This window comes from Echeneis naucrates, chromosome 17 (assembly GCF_900963305.1).
Source record: "Echeneis naucrates chromosome 17, fEcheNa1.1, whole genome shotgun sequence".
NCBI lineage: Eukaryota > Metazoa > Chordata > Actinopteri > Carangiformes > Echeneidae > Echeneis > Echeneis naucrates.
In genome coordinates this window covers 8,663,323-8,679,111 of record NC_042527.1, presented here as the reverse complement: position 1 = coordinate 8,679,111, position 15,789 = coordinate 8,663,323, and the positions used below count along the sequence as shown (strand labels likewise).

Sequence of the window (15,789 nt, the reverse complement as noted above, 5' to 3'; positions counted from 1 at the left end):
AACAGCACCGTCCGCCGCACTGCGCAGCTGCGGCGGCGCGCGCCAGGGGGGCGGAGGAACTGTTGGTGACTTCAAGAACTCTCGGACGTTTTGCAACGATCTGTAGCTCCTTTTTCAAGGAGCCTTTTTCAAGGAGCTACAGATCGTAACATATCTCACGTATATGAGTAATACATATTTTCAATCTTATGTATGTATTAGTTTTGACCCATCTTAGAAACAGTAGATGGTAAACGTACACAGAAAATTGTTACGACCCTTCCGAGTATCCGTGAAGGCCGCATTCATGAGAGGCAGCACAGCACATGATCCTTAGTACTGTTTTCATTATAAAACCTTTGTGTTTCCAATAATTATAGATTACAAAATCACGACTATACATACTGATTAATACACGTGTTGTCCTATAATTTTGTTCTAACACATCACGAGGTAAAGCTACAATGTTGGCAAACAAACAGTCAAGGAGGGCTACAGACCTGGGGCTTTTGATGGTCAACTGCATTTCTTAGCCTAGCCGTGGCCTTTTCAGTCAGTGTGAGAATTTTGTATTGTGTGTTTTATTTTTTCATTAAAGTACATTAGGAGACCACAGTTCAGTTTTGTTCCATCGTAATTTAATCGAGCTCTCCAGGCTGTAATACATGATAGAGACTTCTAGGTAAGGAAATAACATGAAAGAAATTACCACAGACACATTCCTAGTGAAATATTAATATATAGATTAAGAACAGCAAAGGCTTCAATTCACATACATACTGATATGACCATTTCCTTGTTTTCTTAAATACCCTTTTGGAGAGGCAGTGAGCAACATATTTTTGAGCACTGACTAATGATTTATCTATTTAACTATTATCTACTGTTAGTATTTGCTATTATGCGCTGACTCAGAGGAAGTGGAATCAGGCTGTGAGACACTAAATTCACCAAAGATGCAAGGAAAGTCCCTTATGTTGTCCACATGTCACTCCTGGGATTTGTAAAACTCACACAATCTCTCATAGCTGTGTAAAAAAAATCCTCTGCTCTCTACTCATCCTCTACTCATCCACTGATTGCATGTGAATTCTGGATAGGGAAATGATGGTTGGAAAAAGATAGCCCCACTTAGCACCAAAACTGTTCAACTTTATTTTAATTTCTCTATATTTCAACAAATTATCGCATGGACTAACTGATATAGACGTAGGTTTATAACAGTAAGGTTGGGGAAACTTATTCCAACATATTGCAAAAATTCTTTCCATACAGTAGCTCTTCCCACAGTTATAACATTACATGTTTTTTCACCTTATCTTAACTTTTGCTCTCCATCATTATAAGTATATGTAGAACCTGCATGAGCGGTGGGGCTACTCTGTCTGTCAAGCAGTTGTCATGACCAGTTTAAAAGGCTCTGATGATGTGAAATACAGCACGCATGTACAACAAAGCTGACAAGTGACTCACAGCTGGTTGGTCTGGTTTGAAAAGGAGGGAAGGAGAAAAAAAGAGACAGAGACGGTGCACACAAAAAGCCAGTTGGTTGTACTTACACATTTCCCCTGCGAGGAAGACTCAGTTCTTTCTACAATAGAAAAGATAGGGAAGGCTGAATTAATCTCTAACAATATAGCTTTTTCATGTTTTTCTGATTCCACTGCTTTGAATTTCAGGTTTCAGCTATTGTTGCTTGAGCAGTGATGCTTGTTGTTTGGCTGGAGGGGTTCTCTGTGGATCAGTGTATTTTCCTGACTTAGGGGATATCTTTATTATTATTTTATTTATTTATTTATTTATTTATAATTTTGGTGTCTGTGGTTATGAAAGCACACCTCCTCTCAGAATATACAGGCATGAATGTGAAGGTTTTTTTCTTTAAAATTCATAAATGGTCACAAAATAGCTAAGGTTTGTGTTACAGTTGTCCAAATGGGTTTCCATTGTCTGTCATTTCCACTTATTATTATTTCATTGGAGGGTAAATATCATTAAATGAAGTGTGGCCTAGTTTCTTGCAGGACAAGTAGGTCTTCCTCTCGTGTAACAGCAAGGATGTATAAATCCTCACTAGCCCATGGCTACTGGGTCTGAGCTCAGGCAACTGCAGAAAATGCCCTCTCTAGTCATAATTTGAAGAACAAGAGTGGCACTCTGTAAGACTAGAAGAGTTGGTGATCAAGACCATCTTAAAGCACCGATTTTGTCTTAACTCCTAAATTAAAACGGAAATTAATTAATAGAAAAATCATATTTAAAAATAAGCAGAATAAATGTATACAAATTGGAAAATGGTTTTAAATACTAGCGTAGCGTCAAGCAATTATTAGAACACACCTATTTCTGTAACAGTATGATGAAGAAAATATGTGGTACTTTTTCAAAAGATAACAGATTGGAGGGAGACAATATGTCAGCCTTGAATAATTTCTCAGTGGTGTTCATTTTTAGTATAATCACAGGGCAGCGCTGCAATCTGAAGTGCAGATGAACATTAGGTAAAAAAGGAAACCAATCACTGTAATTGAAAGGAAACACCCTTTCATCACAAACCCCACATCGACTCTTACAATAACAGATCTGAGGAAAGCAAACAAACAAACAAACAAAAACAGCGTTCACTTCATCATTTTCTGCAGAAAATTTCAATTTCTTTATTTTCATTTTAGCAGCATTGAGCAATAAAAATGGTGGGGATTAAAGGGATGTTTCTGCCGATCAGGAACCCCTGTTTTCTGTGCTCCTATCACCAAGGCAACCAGATTCAGCCAAGCAAGAAGAAGAGCTCCAAAATAAACATGTAAGGGAGTGAAATCGCTTCTGTTTAGGCATCTGCATTGACACATTTGACTACATGATCACTCCAATTTATAGTCATGATGGTGCCAGCGCCTGGGCTCATGAATGCTCATCAGACAGGGTGAGATAAATACCAAACAAACATGGCACATCATCATCAAATGGAGAGAAGAGTAAATGTCATAGTAAATATAAACTGTAGCTGCAGAGCGAATCAGATCCTCCACACAAAGCAAATCCTAGAGAAATCGCTCGCATCGTCGCCAATGGTTCATCATCATCATCCTCCAAACAACCACATCGCTGTCATGTTACCTGAAGACCGCGACGTCTCAGGATGTTCGGTTCATCCATCACTGAAGACAATCTGAAAAACACGGAGCAGTTGGACCATTCATCCTCCCCATGGACCGAGTCCCGGTCGCTGCTGCTGTTGCTGCTCTTACAGCTCCACCACCTCCTCCTCCCCCTCCTCCCCTGATCAACCCCACCACCTCCTCCTCCCCTGATCAACCCCACCTCCTCCTCCCCTGATCAACCCCAGCTCCACCACCTTCTCCTCCTCCCCCGATCAACCCCACCTCCTCCTCCCCTGATCAACCCCAGCTCCACCACCTTCTCCTCCCCCTCCTCCCCTGATCAACCCCAGCTCCACCACCTTCTCCTCCTCCCCCGATCAACCCCACCTCCTCCTCCCCTGATCAACCCCAGCTCCACCACCTTCTCCTCCTCCCCCGATCAACCCCACCTCCTCCTCCCCTGATCAACCCCAGCTCCACCACCTTCTCCTCCCCCTCCTCCCCTGATCAACCCCAGCTCCACCACCTTCTCCTCCTCCCCCGATCAACCCCAGCTCCACCAACCCACCTTTTTCGGTAGTCACCCCACTCCTCTGATCACCTGATGGGCAGGGGAGGGTGAAACCGAGTGAGAGGGCATGTTGATCCTTCCTCCTATTTGATAAACTGTGATCAATTACCCAACTCAATGTCAATGTCAATGTGTGATGGCCATTTTCAGGACAAAAATGAACAAACCCTCCAAACATCCTGATATGTGCTCATCACTTCATGTCCTATATAGATAATTATAGGCTCTGTTTTTTATTTTTTTTTATTTTAAACAACTCTCGCCATTGTTTTGTCGGCCAGCTACTTCTCAGTGCCCTGCAGCCATAAACCACAAGTGGAGTGCATGAGACCCTCGCCTGTTTGCGCCTGTTCCCATGTCTTAGCGTACATGTCAGATGCTTCCTGTGCACAAGTCAGATGCAGTTAATCTTCTGCACCGTTCTTGTCTAATAACACAGTGTCTGTCTGGAGGAAAACCTGACCACAGACAGAAACAATGGAGGACAATTGTGCTTTGAAGCTGAGCTGAATAGCAGTGACTGATCTATGCCTGGTACCAGGCAGTGCCACGATGACGTTTTCCTGGTAACAATGCTTATTTTCTTCTCCTGTGCTGTCACTAGTCCATGTATGGAAGTCAAACAGGTGTGAGTCCTCTCTTGTTCCTTTTGCAAGGTTTCAATGTTTATCTCAAAGTACAAGGTGAACCGACAGTCAGGACTCAAGCATTTACAAGGTAAATTCCCATTTTGCTTTTTTTGATTTGCCTCAAGTAACTTTGTATGAAATGCATTTGTATTTTGAAATCAGTGAGGATGATTTTTTTCTATAAGAAGGAAAAGTATTGATGAATGAATTTAAAACATGTGGGCCAATTATTTGTGTGATCTTTTATATAATGTATGTTGTTTTTTGTATTTTCAGCATTTTTGTTTTGTTGTATTTTATTCTTGGTTTAAAGCAACCTTGAGTGCCTTGAAAGGTGGCCTGACAAATAAAAAATATTATTATTATTAATTATAAAAAATATTTCAAGCATGAAAGTAATATATATCTTGTATGTGTGTAAAGTGTGCAAAGCAGCATTGACAGGAATCTGCCGTTGCTGTCATGCTCTCTTCTCTTCCTTTTCTGCAACTCTCTCCACAACCATTTTAGTTTTCACCTACTCTGAGTCTTAAGTCTCTCTTTTATTTAGTTACAAAGCAGACAGATAAATGTAGATGCAAGAGTCTACTTCCAGTTTGCTGAGAGTTCAGGTACTTCTGAATGAAAGTAATCCCTAACCAAAATCCAATATAATATAACAAAGTAAATTATTTAAGTGAAGAAAATTCAGCTCCCCAAATTATGTACTGTAGCTAAAAGCCACAAGAGGGTGGAATGGAGCTATCAATCCTTTATAAGTCATATATCATGTACAGTATATCAACTATCATCCACTTTGTCACGCCACTAAACTTACACTTTATACAATAAATATAATGGCAGCAAGGCAGCATAGTGGTTGCCCCACAACAAGAAAGTCTGAGGTTCAGTTCCCGGCCTGGGGCCTTTCTACGTAGAGTTTGCATGTTCTCACCGTGCCTGCCTGGGTTTCCTCCCACCATCCAAAAACATCATGTTTGGGTTAACTGGTGACTCTCAACTGTCTGTAGGTCTGAGTGTGAGTGTGAATGGTTGTTGGTCTCTGTCTGTTTCCGTGTGTTGGCCCTGTGATGGGTGTACCCCGCCCTCACCCAGTCAGCTGCGATTGGCTCCAGCACCCCCCCGTGACCCGGAAAAGGATAAGAGGTAGAAGATGAATGAATTAATATAAATATAAATATACACCAACTTACATACATACATATATGTGCAGATGTGTGATCTAGAAATTGGATTTTATTGTAATTTCAGCCTTGGGACAGCCACCATCTGTGTCTGTCTGTTATGTCTGTGTGTTGGATGGTGACATTCACCACTTCTCCTTCAGGTCAAGTCTGTGGCTTTTGGTTTTTTCATTCTCCCTGGTTCTTTCTGCAAAGATACTAGAAAAAAGGGGGAACTAGTTAGAGAGGACAATGTGAGTCTTAAATGGCAGTTTAGCACACGTTTAACACACATTCAATTTGAAAGGTAGACTAACCTGGCAAAGTACATGATAGTTTCATCACTTCAGTGACTCAGTGCTCAGAAATTCAGACTCCATGCTGTTAAACGCATTACATTTCATGCATCATTTGATACTTGGACAGTAACTTCTTTAAACCTCAAAATATGTCTTCTTTCAATTTCACGTTATATTTTCCTTATTTTGTGTGACTCAAAACATGTAAGAGTCACTCTAACTTTGGTTCTCATCTGATTTCTACAGTGTTCCTTGAAAAGCTTTAATGCAGGTTGAAGAATGATAGTGAACATTTTATTATGTGTTGGCAATAGAAGTTCATCCTTTCATATGACAAAAATAACTTTTCTTCGTTTGTTGTTTTGTTGTGGCTTATCCTTTGCAATTTATTAGATGTGCTTTGAAATATGACACTATTATGACTAGTCATCCAAAGGTAATTATATATATATATATATATATATATATATGTCTTTTTTATTGTTTTATCCTTTTATGATATCATAATGTGCATGCAGTAAGTGTTTAATTAAAACTTTCATCTGCTCTTATCACATAATTTTACCATCTGGCTGTTTGAATGTTATCATTTCAAACTCACAATTTGTGCATCTATAAAATACGTTAATGGACCCTATATCAATCAATGTGGAGGTTGGGAATGTCCTCATGGAGAAGGAATAGGGTCATTGCACAAACAGCCATGTAACATCAGAAAGCACGGCAACCCCTCTGTACTGTCTCAAGTTAGCTGTGAGTTACATTTACAGTGTGCTGACAGCTAACTGACAACACTCTGTGATATCACGCTGTGATATCGAGATCAGATATGTTATCATCATAAAATAAAACACCTTCACCCACCCTCCCCAAGTCAAGCTGTGAAACCGTACGACTACTTCAAGAAAAGCATTTTAACATTTGAACATTTTGTCATAGAAGCTCAGGACAGTTCTTGCAGTTAACTGTCTGTTTTTAATATCCATGGAGAGAGGGGTGACTCAAAATAAAGTCTCAACTGATTTCTGCCTGTATTTCATTTTTTATGATTGGTTTATTTAGTAATTCTACTCAAAGCTGTTCAGAGATGGGGATCCCTTGGTTCAGGGAACTTGAAAATGAGGCAAAAGAACAAAACACTAAAACCATAAAATCTGTCACTGGTGTGTATTTGAGTCTGACCTCTGACCAACCTTCACAGGGTTACTGGGTAACAGCGTCACAGCCTTACAGGAATCAATAAACAATCACACGTTCGTTAGTAACCCAAGAGGAACTATTATAATTGTTCATTCTCCCTTTTTTAGAATTGGTCACTGTAAGACAGTGGATCTCAAATGGGGGTACGTGTACCCCTGGGGGTACATGATATTAAAAAAAAAAATAAAAATAAAATAATATATATATATATATATATACACACACACAAACATATATATGTGTATATATATATGTCAAAAAATAGCAATAAATTCAAAAGCCCTTGAAAATGGTGAGATGCAGCATCATGTCACAATGACACAATGGTGCAACATGTTGCCACATAATGACATATGGCCCATCACAAGTTCACCTGACTCACCTGACAAATGAGGGGTGTGGCAGCAGAAAGGCCTTATAAATAAAAGCATGCAAAGAATTTCATTCATGGCATGGACAAACCTGATCCACTGAGCTGCAACACTCTCAAACCAGACTTACCTGACAAGCTCACCATGCTCAGATCACACACACTCATCTTGTACACACTGCTGCTCTTGGTCTCCCTCTCCCATTTAGGGTTAGGCCGGCCTCACTCATCCCAAGGAAGCTCACCGAATGTGGACAGGATGGACAGCCAGAAGATACTGCTCTTGGAGGCGGTGAAGACAGGGATCCTCAGCTCATTGGGCATGGACAGGGAGCCCAGGCCAACCCAGAAGGCCACAGTGCAGGAGCTGACGAAGATGCATCAACTCTACGCGCAACAATTGAAAGAGATGAGAGGAAACATCAGCCAGCCGACAAAGGAAACCAGACAATCCGCAATTTCAGTTTTTTTTCCAGCCACAGGTGAGTCATTTGTTGAATGTGGAAGCAAGTTGAAAGCATCTTTGGGCTTATTCAACCATTGTCAAACTAAAATGGCTGAAGTGAAAAACTGATTTGAAAGGTTTGAAGGGGACCAGGAGGCTTTTGAGCGACAAAGGTTATTAATGCTATAAATAACCTCTGTCCCTACAGTTCATGCTCCAGGTAAAGATACCCGACTGGAATTTTTCTACAGAGTTTAAACATAGTGTGTGTGTATAGTTAGAAATAGACCAAAAGTCCTGTAAACAAAGCAAGGACATTCCTACAAGCTTTTAGCAATCATGGGCATGACTGGCACACCTTCCATGTGATGTTCCACTACAAGTAGATTTTTATCACTGCCATCAAAATTAAGACAGCTAATGCCAATACATGCAGCATAGACCAAAACATACCTGTGATTTTCCACTCTTCAGTTTTTTCTTGTCATCTTGTTCCCTATATATATACCAACTGTGATTCTAATGTGAGTGTGTATGTGTTGTTGTTTTGTTTTGTTTTTTTAGTGGAGAAAGTGAAAGTGCATTGGGAAAGGAAACACCCAGAGTCAGTTGGACACATGCAGTGGTACAGAGCTGTTTTCCATAAAAACCCAAACATCCAGACTGAACTGACACTGGCTCGGGCAGAACTGATGATTTCCACGCTGATGTCAAATAAAAACATGCTTGTTGGGAGACCAGAGGTCAAAGTTAAAGTTAGTGGGATGAAGTCATTTGTTTCTGCAGCTTGGACAAACAAAGAGACTTTGGTCCCTGGCAATACCTCCAGCACTCAAAATGTGAAAGTGGACATCAGCCCTGAGGTGGGCAAGTGGATGAGCGCTCAGGGTGATCAGGTATTTGTAGTGAACGTCAGGATGGTTGTAGCTGACAGAAATGCCCTCCAGGCAAACCCAACCATCTCTCTGGAGTTAGGCCTTGTACCTAAACAGAGGACACGCCGCTCCATCAAGGAGAACGACTGCGATGAACAGGGGCTGTGCTGCCAAAGGTCAGTCACCGTGTCCTTCAAAGACATCGGCTGGTCGGACTGGGTGGTAGCCCCGTCCGAATACACAATGAACTTCTGTGATGGCACATGTCCGCACAACTACAAGCCAGCCAGCATGCACACACAAGTGAAGTCTCGTCTGCACCAGATTACCAAAGGTGGGACACCTCGGCCCTGCTGTGTGCCAGCAGCCTATGAGCCCATGGTCCTTATGCACTATGACAGCCGGGGAAAGTTACAGCTGACACCATTCAATGACTTGATAGTCACTAAATGTCACTGTGCTTGAAGAAAAAAGTGACGTTTATAAACTGTAAAAGAAAAAACTGTAAACTGCAAAGAGATTTTCCAGAAAATATGTTACATGGTGAATACAAACTTGACTTTTATTGCATGACTTGATTTGCTAACTGAGATGAAATTCCAGTCTTCCTCTTTTAAAAAGATGTTACCGTTACACGGAGCCCCTGTTTTGTTGTGGCTTAAATATTAGATCTGTTCATTCATATTTTTGCCTTGAAATAAGTAGTTATTTATTCAAAGTTCTGTCCCCTTTGTGATATTTTTGTGCATGATGTTACAAGCTGTTTTTGTACTGTTTTGTATTTTATTTTACTGTAATTATTTGAAGCACTGTATAGTTTGTTTGTTTTTTTTTTTGAGGCACATAATTTAAATGTTTTGTTTGTTGTCTTCTACATTTCAGCAATGATGTGCCAAATAAAACGTGATTGATTATTGAGCGGTTGTGCATGAATGTACATTTCATCATAAGCACATGACCATGATATTTCGTCACATTTATTACGGATTTACAAACACGCTTTAAGCCACCATAGATTAAGGTGGTCAGTGTGTGGCAGAGAAATCAGCATGTAAAGATATGATAGCTTATATGTTCCATTATTGAGTCTGAAGTTGTATTCACTTTGTCCTTGACCAGTAAGTCACGGAACAAAATTGACAGTTTTATTTGACAAGGGAAATTTCCATTTGCAACAGAGAAAAAAAAAACTGCTGTGTGAACCTGAGTATCAGATACCATATCACTGACAATACTGTAAATCAATTACAGATGATCAGAGCTGGTGTCCTGTTTGCTTTAGGTGCTGCTGAGATAAGTCATTAGAAATGGAACAAACAACAATGTGAGATATCCTTACTGAAGTTTGGTAAACAAGACAAGAAAAACTATTTCCCTGAAAGGAGACCCAGAAGATGCAGCTTGAGCTTTTGGAGCTAAAAGATAATAGAAGCAATAAAAAGTAATAAATGGACAATGATGAGTGTGGTATTGAGCGAATGAACTGAAGTGACCTGAAATCAGATGAAAGCTTGGCTGAAATGTTTATAATTTGATTATCCAGAGAAGTGACACCACCACCTCTAATGAGTGTTTATAGTTTTTATCTTTGAATGACTAAAGGTCACCCATGTGAGCACCTGTTGTTTTCCAATTAATACAGTCAGTGTATTAAGGGGTGGGGTGTCTTGAACGGTCCTGAAGGACTGAATAAATATGCAGATAGAGTAAGAGGTGATTAATCAAAGATGTTGACACGAATCTAAATGCATTTACACATTTCTTATGGTAAATTTCAACCTGTGTCCAGTAACTGCTCGTTCATTTCTTTGTTTTAGCTGTTCTTACTCTTTGTTTCAAAGATGACCATCCTCAATTATTACACAACTGTAGGAGGATGGAAAACTCTTCAATCTTGGACTCTGAAAGGTTTCAGTACCACCCAAAGTATCGTATAGTATAAGTATAAAAGAATGGGAGACGGGCTCTATCAAAGCCTTTCTGGTGTAAGATAAGGATCTAAGATAGACAGCATGAACTAATCCACCTCTGGCAAATTTTCCTGGTTGTAATCTCACTTAGCTAAACTGGATATCTATTTCAGGAATTAATGTCAGAATAACAGGAGCAAATGTAAAAGCAGAGAAAACACGATGGTCTGTAAACACCGCTGGGCATCTGTAGTCATTATCCACAAATCCTTTTTAAACTTATTGCTCTGTTAACTTTAGACAAAGCTTTTCTGCCTCTCTCGACTCTGGTCGGTTCAGCTACAAGGTGAGAAATGTTTTGTCATCCTGTATCTATTCTGAAAAACTTAAAAAAGAAAATATGTGCTTTTTAAAGATGTTTGCATGAAAATTCCATTTAATTTTTTTCTATATATATTTCACAAAAGTATATTCATGTGTACATTGTGACTGTATTTGCAGTGTGTGAAAAAAAAAGAATGTAAAGAAAGTAAATGTTTTTTTTTACTTCCCCTTTACAGAATTGGTGACCGATGGCGAAATATAGTACATTTTAAAACAATGTCAAAATGAAATAGACATGAAACTTTATATTTTAAACAGTTTTTTTTACTTTGTGCAACATTTTGTTCTTTGTTTCACCTTAATGATAATTAATTTCTGAATCTGGGAAATTAATAATTATTAATATAATTTTCATCAATATTCTTTTTATTTAAACTGGTTCGCAGGTGTTCACTTGAGACAGTTGATTACAATGTAACAACATTTTATTAACTGTACAGAGCAAAATAAGTGTAAATGTTCAAACTGAGCATTTCCACTTCTCATGTTTCTTATATCAAACTCTGAGATACATGCTATAAATAAAATATGCCAGTTGACAAAGTACAGTAAATATAATTTGTAAATGATTACTTTACAACTTTGTGCTAACAGTAAATAAGTAGCAATACTTGGTAGAAAGATTGATTTTTCTGTGCTGCTGTTTGCAAACGTTTCAGAGGGCAAATGCAGAACTTCTGACACAAAAACAGAGCACAGAATAAAACAGTCCACTCCTCTCTTCTCTAAAGGTGATGTCACTTCAGGAAAGAGCCTTAAAAAAATATGATCTAAAGGGCAAAGTGATTTGTCCTGGACTGATCCCAAAATGTGCTGATTTGCATTGTTCATAATTTGAAATGTGCGACATGAGATATGTAAAAAGAGCAACATGTATAAAAGCAATGCATATAAAAAAAAAAACAACAAAGAACTGCCTGACATTACAGAGAATGCTGAAAACCAAAACGAAAAAAGATATATTGATTACAGTTGCTAAATATTCACCAAACCTATAGTTAATGCTGATATTTATATAACACTATGTATTTATATTGTGAGTCAGTGAGTAGGTGTAAAAATGTTGAGACAGTACAATGCAAATATTTTTCTGTCATGATTCTGGGATAATGTAGACGTCCTCCTCCTGGAAAATGGCAAGGTTGCACTTTTGGTCATTGCTGTATATTGCATCATCTTGTGAATCACACTGCAAGTACAAATCTTCTTCAGGTTCAGGAGGCGGCCTGTGAGGAAACAAGGTGTAGTAGAAAAGTTGCTATCAGAAGATGATTGATGTAAAACCATTCTGACACACCTATTAGTTCTCTTAAATTACTTTGCCTAGTTTCTTTTTTTTCTTGGAAAGAACTCCAGCATTGACTCACAAGCTGCACGTTTGATAAATAAGCTTTAAACTGGATAAAACCACAGATGAAATCACCTTCAAATGCCTGTCCAACAGTGTCTGTGTGTATATTACAACAGGATGGTGAAAAATGGGGAAACTCAAACCACTCACTCGGTTTCTTCATCTTTTTGAACTGCTATTTTGTAAATGTCATTTCAAACTCAACATCCAATCCATACTGAGACAAGAAGATAATTGGTTTTATATTTTTATATTTCAATTTTTATTTCGATTAACCTTGACCATTATTCAGGAAAAAATAAATAAAAAATCGGTTAAACTGGTGCTTACTTGCTGTGGTTTTTTGAGAACTTGTTGAAGCCAGTATTTCGAGTTGTCAGGTTTTCATAGATTGGAGCTTGTCCTTCAGACTTCTCTGGACTCATACTGGTACACTGTTTGGAATCTGATTCTGGTGTCTCGGCATAATTCTCCTTTTCATGGTTCCTTGTTTGTCCATGCTGCAATATACTCCTTATTTTACTACGGTATTTGTAGGCAGTGACAACAGCTGGAACCATGAGAATCATGAAGAACACTGTGAGCCCCACAGCCTGTCCTGTAGAGGAACTTGTGCTGTTCCCTCCATTTGGAATGACTGGAGTTTCAAAGGTGGCATTAACAAGCATGATCTGTAAATATGAAAATTCAAGAGTTAAGCTGTGCAGTAGTGCCAAAAGCATTATATGTCGCCATTTGTAACGATTTAAGTTGGAAGGTTTTTTTCCACCAGATTGTAAGATTTGTTTTAATCTCTGGAGAGGCCTCAAATCAAAAACAAAATATAGCCTCCAAATCAGTTATCCAATCGAGGTCTTATTGGACTGAACTACAAAAGAATTAATTAATATTTCATGTTTAAAGATTTTAAATGCAGAATAAAGTCCAAGCAAAAATAATTCAAGCAAGTGAAATCAAATTCAGCAAACCAGAAAACATGTACTTGCCAGACAATGTGTGTGTCAAGGTCTCAGTGTAGAGTGAAGTCAACTGAAGTTTTTCTTCTACACCTCAAACAATGATGAAGTTCCCTTTTCGTGAATGATGGAAGTAGGAAATGAAAGAACTGAAATGAGAAGATTTCCTGTAAAACATCCCTCTCCAAATAGACAGCTGCTGACAGGAGCTGAATTTGAGATGTATTAAAATTGATTACACAACACACAAGTTTCCCACCTGACCCCTGGCATTGTTTGAACTTGAACTTAAGTGGCTGTTGCCTAATTTAGAATTGAAAATTAGACCTCTTGGGTTTAGTCGAGACTGGGAATGTAAAACACACACATACACACAAACTAAGTAGTAAAGTAACATCAGGCAGTATCAAGATGCATTATTAAATGTTATGAGAAATTAAACTGATTTTCAAATTCCCTAAACTAATCCAGCTGGACCTTTACCCCTCCCTGCTGTATGTTTCCCCATATGCAGAACACATCAAGCCATCATGTTACATTTCCAAATGAAATGGATCCCACCAGCCATATAAAGTGTTAAATGTTGGTTAACAAAGTTCCTTCGTGTGAGTACACACATACACATTCAGTCCATCTGTCAGCTCCACCACATCAGTGAGCGTTCATATTATGCTACTTCAGTCTACCTTGGTGAGTCTGTACCTTTTCTAATAACTACCTCTTAACTCTAATGATTTTTTTACATTTTATTTTGAAAGGTTTTCTTTGGCAGGCTTGTACAGTATCTGCCATAATGCCACCTGAGACACACTGAAGATGATGGCTTTTAAAATGAAACACAGCCTAAACCCTTTGGCATCAATTGACTCATCTGTGTACAGTGTGTTCAGTTTGGGACACAGAGCAAAGTCGGTTGCTAACAGAATCTACTGTTCACGAGAAGAATGTCCATCAGCATTTTTTTGAAGTAAAAGAAATGCCTGTCCAGGTGGACACACTGATCAGAGATTAGCCCACATGTGACAGACCTCAAGAATAAACGTCACATACATTCGTTTCAACTGGCCTCACTACATCACAAATAATAATACGACTCGACAAATTAAGTTTGGGACTGCAAAAAGAAAATAAACACAAAGAGGCTTTCATACTTTAATATTCAAATGATAATGATGGTGATGATGATGATGAACAGCTGGATACAGTAATACACCACAACATGTGTTTTTTTACTTTCTTTTCCCCCCTTCAGGGTTATTTAGCAGGAACAGATTAAATCTTCCCTCCACCTGCTGTGGAGTCACCTCTTAGCCTACGTTGACATGGTTACTTTACAACCCAGTTACATTTTGCTGAATGGCGGCTGAAACAGCTTCACTGTGCCTTCAATGCCTGTAACAACAACAACAACAAAAAAGAGAAGTAATCATTGTAGGTGCGCCTTCTGCCCTTTCAGAGAACATATGTTGCAGATTTGCTTCATGTTTCTCAAGGATTTGCATGTGAGCTATTTTTACTTAGTCATAAATAAAACTCACTGGCGTCCAGCTGCTGTGTTTGCAGTGCAGGTGGTTATTTAGCTCATAGTATAGTGTTGCAGCTGCAGTAACTGTGAGAATTCAAATCCTAACTGAGTCAAGAAACAAGACCGGACATGTAAGGTGCGTTGTGTCTTGTTTGCAATGCATTTATCTTATAATTAGGATTTAGGCTTCACAAATACTCCCTGGAGCTCAGGAGAGCGCTGTCCTTTCACCTTATGTGTGTATTCATGTGGGAAGCAGAGTGTTGTGTAGTGTAGTGTAGTGTTGTGGCAGTTTTTAACTCCAGTCAACAAGGGAGCACACAGAGTCCTGGAGGAGGGAGACACTGCTGCTTTCTGCTTCAAGATCTCATGTCAGGATCATTTAGGCAAAGTCAGACCAGGAGGATGAACTTTGCTCTGCAGATAAAAAGCCATGAAAGCGAATTTAGGTCTTTTTCCACTACATGCATGATTTCTTTACTCGTCCTAATGCAGTTGGTAAAAAATAATACAAAAATGATCCACCATCTGGTGTTAGTAGCGGTCATGGTGCATCTTATGTTAGTAATAATTCCATGCTAGTTCTACTGAATATAGCAGAGAGGGGTAAAAACTGATCCCTTTTTAAGCGCGATTTTGCGGCTGTTCCGCAGTCCAGATGTGCGGTGCGCCTCCACTGCACCCCCCCACGGGGAGACGTGAGCACGCAACGCCTTACTGAGGGAGCTGCGTGAAGTCGGTCAGAGAAAACCCGACACATACCGGAAATCAAATCATTTTTGCTTCAAAATAAAAGCAATACTTTGTGCCTCCGACTTAATAGTTGAGGTGCAGGTGATATAGTATGTTGAGCAGAAACAACTGAACAAACTATTTTTACCCTGAATTGGCCCCTTTGTTTTATATCCAAAAATGAGAAAATAAATAAAACTCACTCAGTCTAATTTATCACCTGCTGAGCACCACCCAACTTTGTATAAGAGTGAGGATTTTAACCAGAATCAGAATCAGAAATAGTTTTATTACTGGGT

At 39.1% G+C, this 15,789-nt stretch overlaps 1 protein-coding gene and 1 long non-coding RNA gene across 2 annotated transcripts; one reads left to right on the top strand and one right to left on the bottom strand.

The window, feature by feature from the left end:
• The first annotated feature begins 7,416 nt into the window (after positions 1–7,416).
• Positions 7,417–9,550, top strand: gdf15 (Growth differentiation factor-15). The gene is made up of 2 exons (XM_029525446.1): positions 7,417–7,794; positions 8,322–9,550. The coding sequence occupies exons 1-2, from the start codon at positions 7,458–7,460 to the stop codon at positions 9,095–9,097; spliced, it is 1,113 nt and encodes a 370-aa protein (XP_029381306.1). The 5' UTR covers positions 7,417–7,457; the 3' UTR covers positions 9,098–9,550.
• A 1,724-nt stretch (positions 9,551–11,274) lies between these two features.
• LOC115057267 (uncharacterized) lies at positions 11,275–12,943 on the bottom strand. The gene is made up of 2 exons (XR_003841920.1): positions 12,608–12,943; positions 11,275–12,152 (listed from the first exon to the last, which is right to left on the bottom strand). It is a non-coding gene; the product is annotated as an uncharacterized LOC115057267 (long non-coding RNA).
• Between the last annotated feature and the right edge of the window lie 2,846 nt (positions 12,944–15,789).

Excerpts from the sequence above, each read along its gene's own strand:
- gdf15 (XM_029525446.1), top strand. The coding sequence starts at position 7,458 with ATGCTCAGATCACACACACTCATCTTGTACACACTGCTGCTCTTGGTC. Across the intron at positions 7,795-8,321 it reads AGTTTTTTTTCCAGCCACAG|TGGAGAAAGTGAAAGTGCAT; the intron begins GTGAGTCATTTG and ends TTGTTTTTTTAG.